The sequence below is a fragment of the Anthonomus grandis genome, chromosome 22 (assembly GCF_022605725.1).
Source record: "Anthonomus grandis grandis chromosome 22, icAntGran1.3, whole genome shotgun sequence".
In the NCBI taxonomy this organism is placed as follows: domain Eukaryota; kingdom Metazoa; phylum Arthropoda; class Insecta; order Coleoptera; family Curculionidae; genus Anthonomus; species Anthonomus grandis.
In genome coordinates this window covers 42815919-42841403 of record NC_065567.1, presented here as the reverse complement: position 1 = coordinate 42841403, position 25485 = coordinate 42815919, and the positions used below count along the sequence as shown (strand labels likewise).

The 25485-nt window shown below is 32.6% G+C and overlaps 1 protein-coding gene across 2 annotated transcripts in view; it reads left to right on the top strand.

Annotated features, from left to right (window-relative positions):
- The window catches only part of LOC126748319 (EH domain-containing protein 1-like), a 64513-nt gene extending 39313 nt beyond the window's left edge, over positions 1-25200 (top strand). For both annotated transcript variants that reach the window (XM_050457466.1, XM_050457467.1), the window contains one exon: positions 19456-25200. In XM_050457466.1, coding sequence (XP_050313423.1) covers positions 19456-19658 — 203 coding nt within the window. In that variant the 3' untranslated portion in view covers positions 19659-25200. The remainder of the gene's footprint in view (positions 1-19455) is intronic.
- The last annotated feature ends 285 nt before the right edge of the window (positions 25201-25485 follow it).

The window sequence follows — 25485 nt, the reverse complement described above, 5'->3', positions numbered from 1 at the left end:
TTCAAACATTTAAATAAAAATCTGCTAATCAAACAATCAGACGATAAAAAATATTATCCAATCCCCTTTTGGGGTACGGTTTCATACCAGATCAAAAATATATTTAATTCACATAACATCAATACTACCTTTCAAACTAAACATACATTAAGATCCTTTGTTATCAACTGTAAGGACAAAATCCTACCAGAACAAAAATCAGTCTATTGGATGGGGTGCTCGAGTGAAAATTGCAATGCATTTTATATTGGACAGACCGGTAGGTTTTCTTTTTACATTTCTGCCGGAAAAGCAACAAACTTGATGTGTTGGAAATACTCGAAATAAATAAAGCTACACAAAACAACCACCATTACTGTGTTAATGATCAAGTACATCATTCTTATACTCACTTTTTCAACTCACTGTGTCTTAACTCTTCATAGTCTCTTAATACATCGTTCTTACCCTTTACAATTTTTTTTATATAGTACTTATCCGTTCCTTTCCTTCTCCACAGCGTACGAATCATTATGTTAACCGCACCATCTAATATGTTCTCTACCTTCTGCTTTCCTCTTGCTTTCACCAAAAAAAAAAAATTGTAGTAACACACCATCAGGTATCATGGCACTTTTAGAACTTATCCCATAGATGATCACCTACAGTGCTTGTCAACAAGAGAATGTAAACAAATAAAAATTAAAATTGAAAACAATAGTAATAAATAGAGGGTTTTTGATATGTAATCAAACCCTGGGGCGTGTGCCTGTTACCAATTTTAAACCTTTGTAAGTGTTTTTTCCGTGTCTGTTTGTTTTTTGTTCGGAACTATTTCCTTTTAGTACACCCTGATGATGGACACTACTGTGTCCGAAACATGTAGGGAATTTTAAGCTAACTAAATGTTTAATAAATAACTGAAGGATTTTCATTTTACCTTAACCTACGACTCCACTGCAAGTATGGACTATTTCTTCACTATAATGTTTGAGTTTGATAATAAGGATCCCATGGAATATGCAGTCGATGGCCTTGGAAAGGTCGCGACAGTGCCACAACATGGGATCCTATTTCAAAGCCATTAACTATTATAGAAAATCCAGTATTGTCTTTATAGTTTTTATTATTAATTGATTGTGTTTGAAAATTAGTTTTTTAGAAGTTACAACTTTTGATATTGTTATGATTAATGAGTAATAATGGGACGGTAGGAATTTAAATAATGTTCATTTCTTTTTTTTTTAACTTTCTATGATTTTCTAAATTTTAAAACTACTTTCGAGACGGCGAAATTAATTAAGATTTTTTTGTTAAATAAATGAATGCAGGTTTATCCGCATTTTTTATTTAATAGTGAAGCAAAGGTACATGTACGACGAAAATAATGTGTAATGCGGAAGTTAATAATGAGGGCCAAAAGACGAAGCCTCAAATGTTAAATTTGAAAATAGCAACTGGTAGTAAATGTGGCAATAATAAATATCAGTTAAATAGGTTTAGGAAAAAATGACTTGGCAAAATTTTGGGTTTTTCTGGTCATCTCCAGAAATAATCAGAATTTTTAAGCAGCTTTTTTTTAAGCATACGGTTGCGTTACTTTTCCACAATATAACCGACCTTGTATTTCGTACTATTTCCGAGATCATTAAGATCTCGGAAATACGTGCCACATTTTTTTTAAAACATGGTTTCTACTTTGTTGATTTTACTATATGGAAAGTTTAAAAAATATACTATACATGTATATGTTAGAATAGTATATTCAAGTATATTCAATAGTATAGTAATAGTATATTAAATAGTAAAGTCCAGTTCAGAGATCTATTAGAATCTTTGATGTGCCGCGAATAGTCCGTGTGCCGGTATTGCTTGTATTGTCACATGGCATGCATGTTTTAATCGCAAAATTTTATGTGGAAAGAGTCTTAAAAAAACTAAAAATCTTATACAAAACCCTACATTTTAAGTATACTGGTTTCTAAAATTACAGTGAGGATAATAAATACTTTTATAAATTTAACCACTCATTTGAATATGGTCCAGAGAGTTAATACAATTTTCTAAACTCTGTTTTTTTGCGTTTTTTCTTTAGCAGCTTCTTCCATTAAGGAAGGAAACAGTTTCTCTGTTGGATTCCAACTTCATCTCGCACTAAAACATATGGATACTAAAACAGATACATACAGATACATAAAAATTATACAGATGATACAGATACATAAAAATGATACAGATACATAAAAATTATACACGAGTAGCAGACAATATTTTTAAATTTAATTAATAATGAATTTACAATATTTTTTTAAAATAATTACAACTCAGATGTAAAATAGCCTTTTTTTCCAGTGAATTATGAAAGAAGTAGTGTTGCATCTCTGGGACAGAACACAAATGTGGGAGTAACTGTAAAAAAAATAATTAAACTGATGTTATAGTGTTTATGTAAGACAAATCATGGATAAAAACTGTAAAAAAACAAAATTTATAATTAATAAAAATATGTTTTCTTACTATGGCGAAAAAGGGACTTTTTCCCAGAGAATGGAAATCATACATCAATCATAAGTGTATCATACCCATAGATGTAAAATTACCGGTAATTTAAAAATCGGTAATATTACGGTAATATTGGTAATTTATTTAAAAAAAACAGCTTTTTAACTAATACTAGTTTTTTTAATTCAAAACTGTAAAAACATTAGTAAACACAAAAAAACGTGTCAGAATGAACTACGTAATAGAGTGGATAATGGTAAATCATCCTCATCATCCCCAACCTCTTTATCTGATTCTTCTTTCTCCTTGGTTAATTCAGTCAAGTCTATAATTTCGAAACCGAGATCTTCTTTTTCAATTTCTTCCTCAGAATCCTCAGTAGCTTTTTCTCTTCTTGAATGATCTTCGTTTAGTAAATTATAATTATGGGCAATATAGGTTAGTTTTCCGGCTCTTTCTTTGCCAATGAATAAATCCATAAGTACTAAACGTTCTTTCGGTTGCGGCTGTTGACGATGGTAAATTTAAAATGTCTACAGCCAATCTACGTATTTTAGAACTGGAGCAAATTCCTGCCCACCAGACATGCCCAGACATAGATTTTTCGCTGGAAATAACGAATTCCTTAGCAAAAAGATTACCACCTCTAATGTGTAAAACACGTACTGTGCAAGTGCTTCCATAATAAGACCTACTTCTGAAGAATATTTTGGACGACGCCTTGCAGTTTCATAGATGAACTCCGTCGCAATTCTAAATTTTCAGCTTCAATTAAATTGTTGCCACGTTGGTTTGGTTCTAATAGGTAAGCAGCAAGATGAACGGGTTTTAAACATTTATTTTCTCGTTTTTCAAGAATTGAACATATTTTCTGGGATTCCAACATAGTAACGGATAAATTTGATACTTTGTCACATAATATAGATCTTATTTCAAAAAAGCAGATAAACACTTTTGAGATTGTTGGCCCGTTAGCTTCAAAAAAACGTTATCCACTTAGAGATTGGCTGGAACAAGTCATAAGTTGCTTCTATTTGTAACCAAAATTCATTTTGAAGAAGAAGTCTTACTGTATTTGTTGAAAGAACATCAGAAATATCTGGGATATCATCGACTGCTAAACTTTTCAATGAATGTTTAGTGTCCAAAAAGCTTTTCAAACAAGAAACAAAGGAATCCCATCTTGTTTTCACCGGCAATTTTAAAGAGATGTATCGCCCCGTTTTGTTTAACTGGATTTTTTCAAACCTTGCATGTAAAATCTGCGAATTTTTCAACTCTGATACAATTGAAATTATGTTCTTTTTAAAATTGGCAAAATGGTCTAATTTTAAGAAGTCTTCAACCAGAAGGTTTAGCCCGTGGTCCGTGACAAATACAACCATAATTAGTTATGTAATTGTACTTGCTGCTAACTATTTCACGAGCCTTTTTTATGTTAGCTCCGTTGTCAGTGACAATAGCCAAAAAATTTGAAGCTCCCAATTCTTCCAATACTTTTTCTGAGGCCAAAAATGTTGCTAAATGTCTGTTATCTTCGGTATGGATTGGTTTATAAAATACCGGAAGAGTTGTATTAATAACAAAATTGGATATAGAGTCATTTCTACAATTTGACCAACCATCCATTTGTAAGCTTAAGATAGGTGCTTCACTGATTTTTGAAGAAACTGCAGCTTGTACTCTAGTGTACTCGGATTCGAGTAGTGGATTTGACAACTGGTAACGAGAAGGCGGTTTATATGCGCATCTCATTGTTTTGAATACATCTAACCATACTTTTTTTGTTGTCATATCTAATGGGGCTCCTGAGACATAAATAGCCCTCTCAAACAGTATTTCATCAATCTTGTTGTTTTCTTGAGAGGACATGTTATCAATATACGAAGAAATTGTACCCTGTGATGCTTTAGATGTACTTGAAAAAGAAGAACTAGCTGAGGAAGGCGCAGGCCGAACTAGTGAAGCTATTTCTGAGTCTAAAGTCTCAAATGCGTGTCCCTGCTGAGAGGTTTCATAATCAGCAATTTCAGTATCACTATCTTCTAATACCATGGGTGAACTTCGCGAGGTATTGGTATTATTGTTACTACCGAAAACATTTTTAACAGGAATTTCCCTTTTTTAAGAATGTGTACTATATTTTCAGGTATTTTGACACATTTAAGCAAATGTTGGAACTGTCTGGTAGCATTTCTTTTAAAGGAGGTTTTACAATATTTACAGGAATAGTTGTCTTTATCTTTAAGATCGTAGTATCTCCAAACATCACTCTTTGGCTTAATCATATTATCGCAACTACAAAATAAACATTTCGAGAAGAGGTCAACTTAAAAAATATTTACTCACCAGTTTAAATATCACCTACAATAATTACAGTTATTTAATAAAAATTGCACTGATAGTTATAATGGCGATAAACAACCCTTTTGTACCAATAATGCCACTAATTAGGATCAATACAGAGAGACTGTTTACAAAATATCGCTTGCCACGGCCCCCGGGGTATCGCAGAATTTTTATTACTCATATTTTGGTTATTCCCCGATCCACTCCGTACGGCACGATCGTCTTTCGTCCTTGCGCCTCGCGCCAGTAAAGCCAAGTAGAACTGGGCGAATAGCGAATAAATGAGAGTATATAGAGTGAAAAAAAAACCCAATATTACCAATGTTACCGGTCTTGCAGTAATATTACCAAAATTACCGGTAATGTTACCTCGGTAATATTACCGGTAGACGAAACATACCATGTTTCGTCTAAATAATATATGGATCTTTCTTCCTCCCAAAATTTTTTAATTTTCTTTAAATATTCTATACGCCACCTGGCAATTCGAGTACTTTTCATTACAGCAGCCCTTTTGTTAACCATCTTAAACTTAAATCCAAGTTTTATCAGGTATCTCCGCAAGGTTGAGACTGAGAAATGTTTGTCCCTTGTCTATAAGGTGTCCTTAACCATCTCTATGATCAGAACCTCATTGTTTTTGTATTTGGAATACACAACTTCCCTTGTTCGCTGTGTGTACTTAAAAAAATACGTTTTAAAATTGCTTGATTTTCCCCTGTAGCTTCTACTTCCCTTGCTTCCTCAACACTAGAAAATGAACTATCAAAACTATGTGAGTCTAAATCACTGTCCAGATCACTCTTATTGTTTTCATTACAAATGTCTTTCTATTGTGCACGCACGGTCTCCATAAGCCCGCACAAACACTTTCCTCTTCATTTGTCAAAATTTCCTGCCTATTTTCCCAGGGTCGAAACATTTTAAGGTCTCTAGGTATAATACTAAAACAAATCCACAAACACAAATAAAAAAACACACTTCCTCACATTAAAAACTGCAAAAAATTTAGACGAATACAGGCCAAATTCTAAATTCTTCACTTTCATAAACGTGTAAAAGGCATAACCCATCAAATAATAATAATCTCACATGACCCCCATCCCAACTATTAAAGGAGATAAGTAATACAAAAACCGCCCAAAAATATATCTGAGTACGGCCCCGTAATCCTCAAAATCAGTGGGATAGAGAGAGATACAATAACTTGCACAGCCTAAAGTAAGAATCGCCAGAACGCAGGTGTTTTATCTTTGTTTAATAGACTGGCGAAAAATAGGCGAGAAGTCTGGGAGTGTTTAAAATGTTTTGTAAGATGCTTGGATTTTAGTCCGCGGTCAATTTTTTGATATTATTTTATTTCTAAAAATTGACATTTTCGAAAGAAAAATAAAAAAATTGTGTAAAACAGGGGTTTTACGTATATTTAAAATGATTTCATAGATAAATAATATAAAATTTTGCCATTTAAACATGTATATCATGCGACAATAAATACGACATAGGCGGCATCTGCGACACATCAAAGAATAAATCTAATAGATCTCTGAACTGGACTTTATACATGTATATTTTAGAATAGTATATTCAATATTTACATAGTATAGTATATTCTGTAAACTTTGCTATAGGTAAACCCCAATTTCCGTTCATAATAATCAAAATATAAGTTTTTTCTGGGCTTATGCAAACCCTATCTGAGACCTCTATATAGTTATTTTTTTTAAATCTATAAACAAATGATACCAAATTTGTCGATAATGATTGGGTTTGTTCGATATTTATTTCTTAAAGAAGAGTATACTTTCTATGTATACATATTTTTAAATTTGTAGTAGCTCTCCACTTTATCTATAAAATCAATCTACATATTTATCTAATAAATCTAAAACTATTAAAAAACTGTTAATTCATTTTAAAAAATATATTGAAATATATACATTTTTTTGTAATATACAGTAGTGACCAAAATTATAACATCTAATATTTATTGACATTGTACCGGGTGTACAACTAAGAGAGGTCGCCAGCCAAATCTGAGTAACTAGTCATCGCACACCGTAGGGAAAAAAATATTTATCATAAAAGCGGCAAAGAGAAATTGCTGGAAGTTCGTACGATGACCGCTAGTGGGCGTACTACAACATTGAAATGGAAAAAATTGGTTTTATCCTTATATTGGTTGTTTATCCTAGAGAAGAATGATGCCATTTTAAAGTATGATAAATTCTTAACATTTTTTATTTCAAACTTTTTTTTCTAATCTGTTAAATAATAGGTGGGGGAAGGGTTGAATATTTATATCTAAAATTCTTGATAACTCTTGATTGGCCTAAAGAATTTTAACAAACTTACTTTTGTTTTAAAGGGTAATTATTAGGCTTTAATGTGGTATAATTACTTAGCCTTGTTAGTTGTTTTGTTGAGCGCAAGAGGGCGGTTTGTTTTAATTCGGATTTTTTCAGCGATTTTCTGGCAAGTATTAAATACAACGATGTAATTTTTTTTCATTTAAGCTAAAAGAGCATGAAAAAAAAACATAAAAACTGGCGCAAACCGCAACTTGATATCTTATTTTATTACGAAATTATAAATTAAAATATTTTTGAACAATGAAATCTGTCGCTGGCATTATTGCGTCACGGGTTAGTAGTAAGCTTTGGAAACAAATGAATTTGATAAACATTTTTGGGGCCATGATAAAACGTTTATGATCGATGTCAAATATAACGTCGAAGACAGTTTTTGAAATCATTTAAGTTTTTAAAAATGCCAAACGTAATTCCAAACGACATATAAACGGCTTTTGATATGCTAGCAGTGTATTTTGAGTTAATGCAAAATGCACGCATTGCAGCCCGTATATATGCCCAAAGATATCCTGACAGAAGACACTATAATCATAGAGTCTTTACCGGTTTAGCTACCAGGCTAAGAAATACTGAAATTATTCGAGGCAATATTCATCGAAGACGCAGGCAAGGGCGCATGGAGGCAACATTATAAATGTTTTGGAATATATTGAATTAAACCCTCACATAAGCATCCGAAATATTTCTAGGGAATTGGGTATATCCCACGATACAGTAGAAAATATTTTGAAAGGTACCTATTTTTATTTGTTACAACACTAATAAGCATCCAAATATCTTATATTTATGTTTTTTTACTTAGACTTCATCCATATCACGTGGTTCTGCACCAAGCGCTTCTCGAAAAAGACTTTGATAACAGACTCAATTTCTGTCATTGGCTGTTGAACATGGTTAGAGAAGATTTATCTTGAAGATATTATGGACGGACAAGACCTCATTTAGCAGTGATTGTGGTGTAAACCTGCATAATCTGCATTATTGGGCAGAATAAAATTCCCATTGGATCCACGAGACTCAACACCAATGGAGATGGACTGTAAATGTGTGGTGCGGTATTATTGGCGGACAAATTTTTAGTCCTTTCTTTTTCAATTACTTTCTCGTAATGTGTCTTTAAATTTTTTGTAAAATGATCTCCCAGGGTTACTGGAATTTGGAATTATTTATTTGGAAACAAGAGGCCAAATAATTTTCCAACATGATGGTTGCCCTGCACATTTTGCAGTTCAAGTTCGTCAATACTTAACCAGGCAGTATCGTTTGTAGATAGGAAGAGGAAGTATATTTCCTTGGCCTGCTCGATCCCCAGATCTGACTTTCCTAGATTTTTATCTGTGGGGAAGGATTACATATTTAGTTTTTGCCACCCTACCCACAACACAGAACGACATGCAGGACTGAATACGCAATGCAATATATTCCTTACCCACAACAGAAATCCAGGCAGCGGATCTGTCAACGACTTCGACTGTGTATTGAAAATGAAGGAAAACAGTTTGAGCACCTAAGACACCATTAAAAATATAAAACAATTTATTTATTACAAAAATTTGAGTTCTGGAGTTTTATCTTTATTGTTTACATTTTAATTAATAATTTCTGAATAAAATAAGATATCGAGTTGTGGTTTGCGCCAGTTTTTATGTTTTTTCAGGCCTAAATGAAAACAATTACATCGTTGTATTTAATATTTGCCAGAAAATCGCTGAAAAAGTCTAAAGTAACACAAACCGCCCTCAAAAACAAAACCAAGCTCGTTAAAATTGGTTAGGCCAATCAAAAGTTACCAACAATTTTAGATATAAATTTCAACCCTTCCCCCACCTATTATTTAACAGATTAAAAAAAAAAGTTTGAAATAAATTTTTTTTAGAATTTATCATACTTTAAAATGGCATCATTGTTCTCTAGGATTCAATTTCAATTTTGTATTACGCCCCCTAGTGGTCATCGTACGAACTTGTAAATAATTTCCAACGATTTCTCTTTGCCGCTTTTATAAGAAATATTTTTCCCTACGCTGTGGGATGGCTAGTTACTGAGGTATGGCCGGCGACCTCTCTTAGTTGTACACCCCATCCAATACTTGGTGCAGTACCCCATCTATTTAATAACTTTATTTTCGTATACTTCATTTTATTTATTTTTTTTTGGGTTATACCTTATTATTTGATACACGTTGATATGGTTCTCGATGGGATGTAAGTCATAAAATGGTCCATATGCGTTTTTTATTCAGTGTTTGGTATGCTGACATTTAGTCGCATTTTATCTAATTGTCCTATCCATTTTATCCAGTCTTTTTTACCTAAGAGCCCGATTCAGCATCAAATGCTTATAAATTTCAATATGAAATTACGTTTGTAAAGTCTAGTCGTTGAAATTTCATTGTCTTTATTTTAAATTTCGCACATTTCTATAGGATCATATGCCAACACTGGCCCGGCTGAATATTCCTTGTTATTGCTTGATTAAGTTGCTTTCAGGAATCTTTTTTTCTTCCAATCCTGCTCCTTGCATAAAATCTTTGCTTCTGTCTAATGTATGCTGTGACCGTTGGATCAAGCATGTTCTGTTGTCCTTACTTCAAGTGGTCGCATACGTCTGCAACGTATACGCAGTTCTTGGTATCCAGTAGGCATTCTGGTTTGGTCTTCGATACTAAACCTGGTATGGTTGTCTTCAAAGTGAACGCATTCTTGATGTTGAATTTCCTAGCAATGAGTGTTTAATAACCACAATATACAAAAGCAGATCCCTGGAGCAACTTATATCACGCAAAACCAAGGAATCTTCAACCAGCCCAGTGTTAATATTCCCAACATCTAGAGACCCCTATACTGTCGGGACACTGCAAGTTCTAATGCACCTTACCTCTAGTATGTAAGCCTGTACAATTGTTGTTGGTAGTTTATACTTGATGACGATTGGAGGTAATTCCCAACTGAAACATTGTGCTAAATTTAAAATAAAGACAATCGACGACTTTCAAAAACAAATTATGTTTGATTACACAAGTTAATTCGGGGTGACCTTTTCAAAGAAACGTAGCTCTACTAAGCAGGGTGGCCCGTCGAAAACGTACCGCAAGGCATTACAGGGTGGGAAAAAACTTTTCGACAAAATCCAAAAATACGTCAAATGAGGAGTCAGGGGGACAACTTTTGACATTAAAAAAAAATTCAAAAAACTGAACCCCTTCTAAGCGGGGGTGATCTAAATTCCCTAATTTTTTTCAAATGGGACGGGGGTCAAGTGGTACCTCTTTAATCATTTCCTATACAACGCTGCTTAGTTTTTAAAAATCGAGTCAAGAAATATGGGCCCTTGAAAGTTAAACAATAATGTGTGTGCTGTCCGCCAACGTTCATACAGTGATACAAATTATCTTCAAACCGTTGCCGAACGTTTAGAAACATTTGCTTTGCAAGCGACACCCTTCGCCGTTCGACATACGTTAATAATTTTTTTTCGCAACTCTACAACTCTAATGTAGTAGGTGGAATTTTGTAAACTACAAATTTTATGTGTCCCCACAAGAAAAAATCTAAAGGATTTAAGTCGGGTAACCGAGGTGGCCACTCAATCCAGCGTCCTAGAAATCTGTCATTTAAATAGTTGCTTACATTTTGTAAGAAATGTGAAGGAGCTCTGTGTTGTTGGAAAATCAATTTTTGTTCATTGTATGCGCGGTCCTCTTTTATGATATTTGTTAAAGCTGGGTCGATGGCATTTTGTAACAAATCTAAGCACATATCGCCTGTTAAATTTCCAGGGAGGAAAAAAGGGCCCACAATGGAATTTCCAAAAATACCAGCCCATACAGTTAACTTTTGGGGGTGTTGTGTGTGTGTTTCGTGGAAAATCCTTGGATTGCTGTCAACCCAATAACGGCAATTGTGGCGATTCACTGAATCATTTAGGAAGAAAGAACATTCGTCCGAAAAACACACATTAAGTATAAAATTATCATTGTTTAACGCTCGCTCACTCATAACTTCGCAAAACTGGAAGCGACGACCAAAGTCGTCTTCGTTCAATTCTTACACTAAGCGAATTTTATAGGGATGGAACTTGTATTTTTTCAATACCCTTTTTGGAGACTTATTCGAGACACGCCCGTTGCAATGGCCAGTTGTCTTGTACTTAGCGTACTATCCATTGCAACTTCCCCCAATACTGCAATCTCCATAGCTTCATGAAACCCTGCATTTTCAATATTCCTCTTTTTCTTATGAACTGAACCTGTTTCGCGAAACTTTGCAACCAATTCCCGAACAATATTACCAGAGAGATGTTTCTCAAGATACCGTTGATTTCCACATTCAGTGTTTTTAAAAAAAAAGCTCAATAATCTTTTGTAATTGAGTGCACCATAATTGATAATACATTTAAAGGTTCAATAATTTTTAAGCACCTTAGTCACAAACCATGTATCTAGCAAATCTACTTGACCTAATTTAAATGTGAAGAAATAAACCGGATATAAAACGACAAGTTACTTATGATATGGAACCTCGAGAAAAGCTTTTTGAAAGTTTTATTCAGAAACGTTACAAACAAATCTTATGTTAACTTAACTAAAGCTAAAATCTAAATCTATCTTGTTACAATTAGGCTTTTACTCTTATTTATAATCTAGAAAACAATAAGGGATTAAATTATACATAATAAGCGAAAATAACGTATAGTCAGGGGTTATATGGTCCATAACTCCTCCCTCCTAAGAAACGAACTTACGGATGGCACAGGAGTGGTGAGGTCATATGACGATTTGCTTTGCCATATGGTCTTCTTGGGTTGCTTCCTTCTTGTGTAATCTGAACATCAGCTTCTGCACCAAGAGGTAGCTAAGCATAGCTACTAGAAGGATATAGAGTAGCACGGTTCAAATGCTTGTCTTTTGGTAATAGACTGATTGGTTTAGTGCTCGGTCGAGCCTTTGATGTTATGTTTCTGGATATGCTTGACTTCGTTTAGGTCTAGTGAGGTCAACTCCAGGTTGGTGAAGTGAATTGGGATTGCTTCGCTGTTAGGTGAAGACAAGTCGATATGGAGAAGTTCAATGTTCTTGTAGTGCGTTTCTGAATTTTGGCGATTCTTAATGACGAGGTTTCCTACATAAAGTTCGCAGGCAGTGTCGATTTCCAGGATGTAGGAACCACTTGATAGAATGTTGTCTTTGTTGGGACCACAAATTTGGGTTGCTGCGAGGGGTTGAAGCATGACTAGCATCCATTTTTCTTATTCCAGTTTTTCAGCTTTTATGGATTCAACTCGTATTTTGACCTGGTGGCCTTGGGATATTGTTTTGCTAAACTTCAACATGTGAACTTCGCAGAGCACATCTTTATCTATTGGCGTTATACTAAGGTCTTGGCAAATGTACTCGTTAGTTGCGATATTTTTACATGGGTGGTTGAATTTTGCATATTAGTGCCCATTGAGGATTAGGTATTTGCTTTGAGGAAATATTATATTATGGAACTGTTGTGACGGGGTGGGTAGAGGGTAAATATGGTACAGTAGATAACAATTTTTTTTCTACGATAGGCATTTCGACAATAAAAATTACTTTATTTCCCTTTACACAACTTTTTATGATCAAGACTTTTTCAAAAAGAAATATATTTTCGATGTTTGAATCAAATGGTAGTTTGCCAATTTCTATTCATACCAACTCGTAATAAGGTATTGGTCAACTATTGGATTAATGTCGTAAATTTGAATAAATGTCCAGTAATCAATTATGTGTTGTGAGTTTCCTAGTTTTAGTGGTAGGAGTCCGGGATTTTTTGTTACGCCATGAAATGTTACATCAGATCTTGTGCATTTGAGGTTGAAGGACCTGCAACAACAGGAGTTTTTAATTCTTTTATATGAATTACTTCTTCTCTATTATTCTTTTTATTTTAACTTTTAACGTTATTTTCGAGTAACTCAACTAATTCGAAAGGGCCTAGAAATCGTTTGTCTTTTTTATTTCTGTTAGCATTATTTTTATAAACAATTTGTCGTATTTTAAATTGAAATTGATTCGGACCTAACACGTTTCTATTGTCTTATGATTTTTTGTCTTTGATTTTGTAATTAAAATTTTACGCCATCATAGAGATGTTTTATTTTTTCCTTGTGATTATGTACATAATCAGTATAAAAACTTGTTTGTTTTTATAAGTTCACAAGGGTCTCTTGAACTTGTGTGACCAAATGTAGGGTCAAACGGTGTTCATATGTTGATTACTGCTAAAAGTATAGCGCAAAATCATCATAATGATCTATTTTAATGTTTCTTTCGTTTTCATCAATTATTAAAGAACCTAATTTAGCGAATGAAAGGCTTCTGGCATCTTGTATTCTCATTCCAAAGTTTAAGGGTGATCCATTTTTAAAAGGTCTTATAGAAATTAAGTCTTGTATAAGACAGTCTATACTTCTTTGATCTGCAAATGTTACATTTAAAGTTTGTTTTATTAAAGGCCAAGTTTTATTTAATTCTGATCTGGAGCCAATTAAATCTGGTGCTCTACCCCTTAATTTACTTAAAATTGTATCGATTAAAATTATATTAATCCTATCTTCGCGATTTTGTACGTTTTGAAAGTTTTTGAGGAAGTTTTCACATGATGTTATGAATCTTTGTAAAAGTTCGGGATTTCCATCAAAATGAGGGATGTTGTCTGCTTGATATCTTAATTGTTCTTGGATTTGATACTAAGTTAAATTCTAAGTTTTCAGAGGGTTCCTCTGGTAATGGAGGTAAATTAAATGTTGTATCGGTATTAGTGGTTTATTCAGATAAAATATTAACTATTTTATCAAGTGTTAAACTAGATGAAGAATGTCCTTCTGAATCCGATACAGTTAATTTTTTTAGTCTAGAAAGTAACTCTTCAATATATTGAGACATAAAATTTCATAAATAAAAATCAGTCATCAAAGCTAATTGTCAAAATAGTATCGAATAGGGTTACAACCGTAGTTTACGATAAAACTCTAATTCAAACATCTTTTAATTAGTCTTTTTTGCTTTTACAATAGTATTATATTTTTTAAACTTTATTCTTGACGCCGATTATTGTCTGCAGCAGTGGTCATAATTATTGGTTATGTTTCTATTTACATGTTCTGTTTCTTTTTTTGTAAATATCTTTTGAATGAAATGTAGAACACACGAATGAATTGCATTTTTATACTACTTAAAAACACCGAAATGGCGAATGCAATTGTAGAATCGTAAGTAAAACGTTCTCCGTAAAAGGATTTTATAGGAAATAGTTATGAAATAACTTGTTCATGCCCGACAAAAAATAAGTAGTTTGGGGGATATTGCAAGAAGGCTTAAATACACTGAATCTATGTATGGTCTTCACGCATCACGTTTGCGAATAAGTTTGTAATTGTTCGATTTACCAAGAAATGAACCACTAATGGCACCTCTATGATGCTGCAGGATAAAGAAATTCAGATTACACGTTATAAATTTCATGCCTTTCATCAAGATTTTTCCATAATTTTTCTCCCTTGTACCTCGAAATTTAAACAACTGCATGGATAAAATTGGATACAATTATCAATCATGATTTTTTAAATGTTAATAACAAACAATGTTGATAAGAGAAAAATTGACTTAAGTAGAGCTTAACATAACGCCGTGGCTTATTGTTAAAAGATATGTTTCTAACTCTCAGTAAAAAATTACTTATATTTTCCAATTTTTGCTAGAGTGTCTTAAAATAAACAAATTATATATTTTTTTTAAAAGGATACACTATATCCAAGTTTTCGGATATGCTCATATGCCGTCTAATGACGGTTCTTTTTGGTTTTACAACAATACCGTATCTAATGCATAGTTCAAAAGCTGTTTCTTAAATTCAAGGAAGCAGATTGAATAGCTGCACATATTTGTTTATAAATTGGGGTTTAAGTGTTTGTGAATACGTTGCTTTTATAACCATATTTTTGTATTTTTCATAGGTGTATTAAATGTTATGGTAATAGGTTCTGTCTTTTGTCTGCTTCGTATAAAAAACATATTTGTAGCCACCTGTTTAGAATAACGAATGAGATATTTACATTAGACCGTTTTTATACACTCTCTTACAAATGTTCTTTTATTTATTTATTTTTTCCTTTCTAATGACTCTGGTATACCAAATGGCCAGCATCATTTTTTTATCTCTTTATATATGATATTTTATCCTTATCTATTTATAGTATATTATTTTATCCATAATCCCTGACATAAGAAGTGTTACATCCAGAAGGAATAATTTGCATAAGGGTTTGGCGTCCCTGCAGGTGAATACATTTCTGTCACAGCCGACTTTACTCAAGCCGTGAATTAGCAGTTGGCAACGTCGCACCACGTGGAAGATTCGGATCCGTTTGCGCTTTGAAAGAGCGGCTCTGCCGAGATGGACGTTCAATTTTGCTTTATTTACAAATGAGAATATTTTATTTATGTGATTGATTTATTGTTTCAAATGTGTATAGGCGCCGTTAATAATTATATAAATGCATCATTACACTTTTTCCCCTATAGTCTAGTCTTTTAGTTATATAAATTTCATCAATTAATAAATTAACAACTTTCTCAGTCGGTGCTAAAGAAGTCGATACAATGTTTAAATAATTAGTGGTGTTATCATTATCTTTAGTTTTATTTAAGTCAGAATTTGGTGACACATCAAAGCTAGAAGAAAGATACTGTGGGTACCTCTTGGTGGGTAGATTAAAATAATCTCTAAGCAATTCATATGCGCAAAGGGATATAATATATAACATTAAAGACATTACTATAGTTAATGGGCGTTTTTGCTTTAAAATAAGTATAAGTATTACTTGATTACAAATATCACTATCTTTTTCATCCTCTAAGTTGTGTGAATCAGAACTTTCCAATAAATTTAACGCCTGTTTTAAGAAATCTGAATCTTGGTTAATGAAGTCATGAAAGTTCTCTAGAGATAAAGAGTATGGTTTATTAAGCTCACAATAATCAGAAGACTTCAAGTTTCATCATTCAAGTTTAAAGTATAGAAATATAGTTTTGTATCCCCAACAATTTTTACATTCCACAGGTTAGATATTAGAATTTTTTGGGAATAATTAATTTGTTATGAAATCAAGTTGCTCAAAGGCTTCATTGGCAAGTTCGTTACGTTTTTGTTGTTCACTATTTCTTTCGTCTGGACTTTCTCTAGGAAGAGGCACTGTTTTTGTTAAATATGCAGGTAAATTTAGAAAAATTTGAGGCACTGCTGAGCAAACTAATCTTGCTTTAACTCTAATCTTAGTGAGTGTGCCATCAGGTAAAAGATAATCATCTTCACGGATAATATCATTCGGGTCAAAATTCTTGGCACAAACCACAGAATATTAATTAGGAGCCCAATTATCTCTAGATATGGCTTTCAGCCATTTAATTTTAAGTTGTTCATCTTTGGGGAAGCCAAAAACAGAAATACTTGCCTTCCCTGCTCTTAAACTACTTTTGTACTAATTAGATTTACATCCGGGAACATAGCAGTAACTTGGCATGTTTCAAAAGGCAAAACAATTCTTTAATGAATTCCTATATTTAAATAAAGCTAATAGATTTACCTATACTTACTAATACTATGGGTATTCCTTACCAGAATTCCTCCAAATATGTTTATAAATAAAACAAAAGCTACATTTTTTTATGTGAATAAAGCATTCATACAGATAAGAGCACAACACAAAAATATTAAAAGTGATATGTAAAATAAACTTGAAAATCGATAGCACAATGCCCACTTAAGAAGCCGGCCGGCTTTACCTGTTTCTGTTTACAAACAAGGCGTTTATCTTTATAACCATTTATCACTGTTTTTATAGTTGTATATAACACATCGACACTGCCTGGGAGATGTTACTAAGACTTAGTAAGTTAATAATAACTACATTCACTTTCCTTTCCGAAATTTCACTTAAAAACTCAAATTTAAAAGAGGAAGTCAAACCCTCCCGATTAAGTCCCATGAGAACTGAAATGAAAACGGATCTGAAAGCCATGTTGCCTTGACCATCTTGCTTGAGTAAAGTCGGCTGTGATTCTGTATACGTCTATGCCCCGACAAAATGAGATGATCGATCTCTGGTTGTGGCACCTCATTCCAAGCAACCCGAACTTTGGGGATTAGCTGTGCCAGAGTCTGTGGCGGATGGTGCAAAGTGGTTAGTCATAACCTACACATGTTCGATGGTATTCGAAATCCGGAGAACGGCTTGGCCCCGGCAAAACAGTAACGCCTGCTTCTTAAAGAAAGTCCTTAGTATCAAGAGCAATATGGGGATATGGGTTGTCGTGCCGGAAAAGGACGTGTGGACGGCCCTCTAGATAGGCTGTAAAGTGGTTTGTAGCAGGCCATCATCAACATAACGCGCAACAAAGAGAAGGGGAAGGCTACCATAAGCAATAGCCCCCAAACCATTACTCCAACAGTCCTGTGTACGTGCCTCTCTACAGCAAATACAATGTCACGACGTTCTCCATGTAGGCGTCTTACTCTTCTACGGCCATCGTACATACCTAGACAGAATAGCGATTCGTCGCTGAAGATGATATTATGCCTTCCAATGTTGTCGTTCTCTGCTCCAGTTCAAACGTTAACGACAGTTGTCCGAAGTCAGAGGAAGCACTAACTGTGGACGGTATGAAAAAAGTCGAAAGGCTCAAATGCGATAGTTTGTACGCATTGTGTCAGATCTCCCTTCTCTAAACTATTGGTCAGTGATCTGACGCAGTAGCAGAACAATCGTCTTTGTTCGTGTTCTTCTATTTACTTCCATCCATATCCGACAAATATGCATTACCGTCATTGCAGTACAATTAACACGGCGGCGAATTTCGCGAAATACGACATCTCGATAGGCAACAATTCCACCCCTGTTAAAATCGCTGGTAATTTTGACGTGTTCAAACTCGAGGCATTTTGTTATTCGTAACACTAGTAAACGGACGGGCAATAACTAAAAATATCTGTACTAATGAGCTCCCATAAAAGAGAAAATGCTTTCTTCACAAAAACTAAGAAATAACTTAGTTTTTGTTTAGTCCTTCGTGTTTAGTCTTACTTAAGAATGGTAAACAAAAACTGTTGTTACCATAACATGCATTAAATATAGTTATTATGTTGCCGAAAAATCAAGCTGAAGAATTTATTCCTTCTGGGTGGAACACATCTTATGTCACTGAGTATATATTAGTTTTATACTAATAAGTTTCTAAATAGTAAGATCTCTTGAAAGATAAATTTATTAAAAAAAAAATTATTTAGAGGTAACCCAGCCATGATACAATAATTATATTAAATAGTTAAAGAAGGGCTCCTTGAGACATTTCGTAACTGTCATTAAAAAAAATGCAATTAATGGCGCAATTTAATGTAATTTTCAATATTTTCTTATATCATGCATTCGAAACACTAACAAATTCATGATTCTTTTTATGTATCTGTTATTAAACACGATATTGGGGCTAAGAAAAAACAATCGAATGACAGTTTACAAAGTTTATACAGTTTTATCTCACAAGGAAATTCTCAAAAACCTACTTTTGAAATTGATTTATTTCTTATATTGTAATACTATGTCTCTTAAAATTTTTGGAATCTTTATGTAAAGAATGGCTAACGAAAATATTCTGCAAGAAAGTATATCATAAGTTATGCAATAAATTCATTATATCCCTACTTTAACTATTTTTGGAACAAAACCTCAAACAGGTTGATCAATCATACAATCTATTTTTTTCTTATTTAGTCATATAATTTGTAGGTTTTGCCTCATTTTTTGATACTTTTTTTTTAATTTCACATTGTTGCACAATGTGAAATATTTGTGTTGCACAAGTACGTAGATATGATCATTACAACACCGATTTTTCTAAAACTATCAAGATTAGGCTATATGATATAGATTTTTTTTTAACTATTAGCTTTAAAATAAAAAAATATATAGTATATTGAACAAATATTGATGGCATTAAAAAAACAGAAATTTAAACTAACAATATAAAAAGTGTAGTTTAAAGATAGTTAAATTAAGGAAATATTAAAATTAAGGAAAAAGGAAAAAGTAATTTATTTGTTTTGAACACAATGGATTGCAAAAAAAAAGCCTCTTCGGTTAAAACCGGTCTAATGTTTTCTTCATAGACATAACAAAAATTCATAATATTATATAATTAGTTTCTTTATATATACTTTTTCTTTTTCAGCTGCAAAACCGGAAATGGTGAAATCCAAATTACCAAACACAGTTTTGAAGAAAGTATGGAACCTAGCTGATGTCGATAAGGACGGAATGTTAGATATTGAAGAATTTGCCTTGGCTATGCATTTAATAAACGTCAAACTAGATGGAAACGACTTACCAGCAGAGCTACCGGGACACCTAATTCCACCATCAAAACGTACATAGAGTTTTCGTTGACTAGTTAATTAAGAATAAAAAATTAATTTTATTTATTTGGTCCAACCTGTGCTACATATTCTGTGCCTATGAAAAGAATGTTTTTATATATCTATATTTTTTGTTAAGTTTATATTTATATTATCATTCAGTTACAATCGAGCTTCAATATTATAATCGGAACTGGATATTTTAAAGAAATAATGTGATTTGAACAATACCGCACATAATTATGATATTTTTTGTTTTTTTTTTCTTAATCGCATCAGACACTTGCACAAATATTGTCGTTTTTTATTTAGACAATCGCTTTTAGAAGACAATCAGGCTATTTACAGTGCGCGCAGAAATATACCGTTGACTTCTTCGACCACTCAATAACTTCATTAAAACTGATTATGTACCGATCAAAATCTCTCAGGCCCTAACGGGGTACAGAGTCTGCTTTCAAATGAAGACTACAGTGGAAGAACGATCTAAGTCACATTTTTATATTTTTGAGAAAAACGAATTTGAAAGTTTGAAGACTTCCATGCAAAATAATAAAAAATAAATCGTTTTGTACTATTTTTTTATTAGAAGTCATTAACATGGGCAATACTTAAGGACTACTAAAAATCATAAAAAAATAAACAGAATTTTGGAAAAAAAAAATGAAGATTCCTTTTCTTCGGTGTACCGAGAAACGATCCAAGAATCCACAAGAATTAGGTTTGAACGTCGCTATAACAAGAATACAAGATTACTAAGGACCTTAATATTTGACCGTTGTAGCTTACCTTCATTCCGAAGTAGCGCGTCATGTTTGGCACGGACATTATAATAGACATTGGTATTGATAGTTACTTTTGCTAAAAAAGAAATGATCTTATTATTAGTAGAAAATATAACTTCATCGCTGTCACTTACCATATCTGCCTCATCTACAGTCCTATTATTAGCATGATAAGGCAAATTAGTGTAGTAGATGTGTGACGTTTTATCTACAAACTTCTTAAGTTCCTGCAGTTGTTCATACTTCAACTTGGGAATAGGAATGAAGCCATTGTAAAGTTTGTCCGGTGTTGCAGCCGCTATGCCTGGCCTTGGGGGTATTAGAACAAAACTTGACATAGCTTCATTGCAACTTTTTCGCATTTGAATTGTTCGTGGATGTTGATGGCTTATTATTAGTTCTTTTATTGGCCTTGTTGGAAATGGACAGGTTTTTTTATATTGAGGGGTTAAATTTGTCCATGCATGGAAAATGTCTGTAGTACACTCAATAACATTAAATGGCATTGGTTTAACCCTAGCACTTTTAAAAACCTCGACCCATTGGGGTGGAACTTCAACTCTTGTTTTCTGTTTGATGAGAGCAAAGTCTTTATCAAGTACGAGTGCCCTCGAATTGGAAATGTAATTTTGATTTTATCAAACCTACCTTCTTTATGGACCATATGATGTAAGAGGCGTATAATGGTGTAATTCTTATTTTGGCCTGCGCATGGGTCGCAAAATATTTCCAAACATCTAACAGTTTGTCCTAGAATATTAAGGCAAAAACCATGTAATAAAGACGCGACTTTATCAGCACCTTTTTGGCAATAGTTTCAGGGTATGAATAAAAAACAGCCTCATTGGTTGAGAGCTTATGAATATTAAAACTGACAAAGGTCAATTGCCTTTTGTAGTATACATCATTGGTAGTGATGTTGGGTGTAGGAAGATTTTTGGAAAAGTCCATGGTTATAGCTTCAATTGACTCATTTTTTCTGGACTGTATTTTAGCATGTCGCTTTCTAGTATCGAAAGTAGCTGCTTTAAGTTTATGCAATTTATTTTCATTTTCCAAACCTTTAATTTCATTTTGTAATTCAACTGTGCCTCGTTTTCGATAGTGTTCTTTAGTTTCTCTTGTAGTGACTTCATTTTAATATGTGTTCATCACACACACTATCGTATCGGAGCGAGGATACCCGAAACTAATATTAACATCTTTGACGAAAATTTGTCTGTATGCTTCATAACTTATTGGGTCATTGGGGAATTTGTCGCCGTACATTTTGTGCATTTTCTTAACGTTGAGCCCTTTAGGGAGGTAGATCTTTGATGATTTTTTAAGGCTATATGGTGACTTCCTACTTTTAAAAGATTTTATGTTTCCGCCTCATATCAGCAAAACAATAACCGCCTTTCTTTAGGTAGTCTTTCATAGTCATCATACGGCGATTGGTAATCCCGTGTAACGATATAAATCTTTTTTTAAAAGCTTTTTGACATACCTCAATTTCTTCCATCATGCCGCCCTCGCAATCTCTAGTTATCTCTAAGCTTATCTCTAAGCCTTGCTGTGTTCTCGTTTTGTCTAGGTCTTCTTCTACTAACATTCTTAATCCCGATTAATCTGCATAAATGGCTGTTTTGACTATTTCTATTTTCTAAGCTACTAAAGTTTTGAATGATTTTTCGTCTTTTTTCAGCGGATATAATCTTAAAACAACGAAATCTTTTGCAGTCACATGCATTACCTGTCTCATAAGTATGGTTTCTCAAAAATTTTGCCGCATCACTTACACGTCCAAGCTTTAGTCTTTTTTTACTGTTTTTCAAAACACTTAAAGGTATATCACTGTCACTACTATTACTTTCTTCCGACATTTCAAGATAGCAAAACAAACAATACACAACGCCAACAACCTCTTAGGACGATACAACAATAACGACTAAAATGCTAACGAATCTTAAACGATTTAAGCGGACACATTGTGGACTTCGACCGTTCTTTGTCGAGTTCGGGCGGACTTGGATCGTTATTCCAAAGTGTACCAAACTTATATCGCTGATTTTAGTGGACTACGATCGGTATTCTGAAGAATATTTTATGGCGCGTTAAAGTGCCAGGGAAAGGGTATAAAAATAGCGAATAATCAAAAATATTACAATTTTGGACTTGGATCGTTTTTCCCCTGTGGTCTTCAAATATTCTTGTCTGTATTTCTATTTGAGAATTTTAACAAAATAGTGATATTTGTTTTATTTATCAATAAATTTTATATGGATATAGTTCTTTCTGCTGTTCTTCAGTTTTGTGTAATTTAGGGTAAAGAGAGCATTTATGCCGCCAAATAAGGCGAGTCGGGATGATTAAGATTTTTTGTTATTTTACTTAATTTCAAGTTATACAAAGAGACAAGAATATACTCGATTTCACCCAAAAAAATCATTATATATTAATGGCATATTGCATATCATTAGATTGGCACAAGATGAATACATTTTCATACTTTGTGGTTGCGTCAATACAAGTTTTGGTTTGTTTATACTGTACGTTATGATAAGTTTCAGATCTTTTCGATATTAAAAAGAATATTTTATTTTTTAAATACTCGCAAACTTTTTGGAAATCGTTAGTAAGTCAATTAATGTATATATTGGGTATCGGCCTACATCTTTAACTAATATCCCACATATAGCAACACCCTCGGGCTCTTTTCGCAAATCTTCTACATGCGCTTGGCCGTATTTCACTTTTAAAATAGCTACGTTTCTTTCTTATCATCTTTATTAGAAGATTTCGTAGTGATATTTATTATAACTTTAAATAAAGCAATTAAGTATCGGTTAACTAAACGTATTTTCGAAAAAGCTATTTTTCTTAAACAATAACATATTAAGGGGACTTCTTAGCTGAAACAAGTATTTGTTTACGTATCAATTTTAGTTTATTAGGGTATATATTAATTTTAAGTAACGATAATATATAGAACAAAAAAAATGCCTAGTTGGTGAATGGCATAATAATGTTGGCTCAATTGAAGAATTACCACACCTAAAATTTCCCTGTAACATGATATGCAAGATTACACTTTGTTTAAAAGTTTCATTTGTTTAATGGCCTATTTAACGTACGAGAATCATCATTAGACTCGGAAATATCAGATGCTTGCTTCCCTTGGAAAAAAAACGTCAATGTCAAAAATAATTTTTCTCCCAGTGAACCTATTATTTAATTTTTATGTGAGAAATAGGAAAATGTTTTTAAATTGCCAATTTGTTTTTTAGATTTTCTATTCTTTTTCTGATTTTTTTTCAATATTAAAGAATTAATACTGCTTCGTCTTCATTTAATCAATTCCGAATAATTTATTATTATTGAGATTTCAATGGTGAGCAAAGCAAACAAAAATTGTTTAATAAAGTGAACAATTATAATAAACCAACATAACTAAGGAAAATTGTCTTGAAAATCATGCCCCAAGGATAATGCATACTTTTAGAAAATATAACATTCTCGCGTTAGGATTTATATGATAAAAATATATTGTTTAATCATTTTCCACAGTATAATTTTTGTCCGATATTAATGGTTAGTAAACTATTTCACATTTCACGAATAATACATGCGAAGACAAATAGAAGAACACCAGCGCCATGCGATATTAAATATTAATAGAGAATCTTTTATTTTGCCTTTATTACCCAAACTCTATAGCCAGTTAACAACATACTCAAGTTCCAAGAATATTGAAACAATCACTCCAAAAAACAATTTTTTCTATTGCGTTTCCGAAGGATTTGATGACGCAGTAATTCTAAATAAAATATTGTGATAAAAAAGCAGTACCATGTATATTTGTATTATACAAAATAAATGTAGATATTTTTTATTTACTGTATGTGAGTCAATGCATATTTTTGGTTTTTCGTAAAAATACAGGTTATCTATTATTAAGTATTGCCACTTTTGCTGTCAATAAAATTATAGTCGGTTGATTTATGAGCAGTTAAGTACCCAAATAGCAAAATACTTACATACGTAGCACGTCTTGAGTATATAATATGTCAGATAGCAAACGTAGTTAGTTCAAGCATTTCAAAATCATTAAAAATTGGGTCACGTTTTGAACCGAAATCCGATATAATTTATAAACAATTGATCCACAATAATTTAAGACTACTTAATTAATATATTATACATATGTATAAGTATGATGCTGTTTGGGTATGATTAAAATACATTTTTTTAAAATTAGAACGCTTTTGTGGCTGAATAATGTGTAAATATAAACATAAAGGTTTTCTAAAACATTGTTTTGTTTTGATAATAATGTCCAAAGTTACTAATTAATTTATTAGCTCCCACTCATTGTTTTTAAAATTATCCTAAACCTTTTAGTGGATTTAATGTAGGATAGCCCTATGTTCATATATACATAAATTAATAATATATAAACATATTTTGTATACTGCTTGTTCTTGTATGTGTTGATGCACTTTTAGGCATTGTATGGAATTTACCGGAGTGTCTGGGTGGTCGCTTATTTTTACAATCTTTTTAAATATTTAGGTAAACACAAAAAACAAACCTATTCTTATATCATAAATTAAGGAAAAGGGTAATATAATATTATGGGTAAGCCATCCCCTACAGACATCCGGTATATAGGTATTAATTTCTATAAATAAGAGTTATGTTAAATTTATATATACATATGCATTTTAAATGATAATTTGTTTTAAATCTATATGGTTTATGTTTCACAATTGTTTAAAAAAATCTTATTTAGAAGCTTATGTAGTTTTTATACGAAATCCTCGTTTACAAAATTTTCCTTAAAAAAAATCAAATTTAGTCGCCAGTTTAAATTACATTTTGCAAAAAAAAGATGCTAGTAGGCATTGCTTTAACATTGTGTACCTTGTATTATAATTTAGTATAATATCTGACGAAACTATTTAGCTAGTCGTTATTAACACTTTTTCATTTTAATGGTTCATGGCATGGTCTACATATTATAATTTAGTTTTAGAAAATTGTTATTTACAGGGTCATGGATGTTGCGAGATATTTATT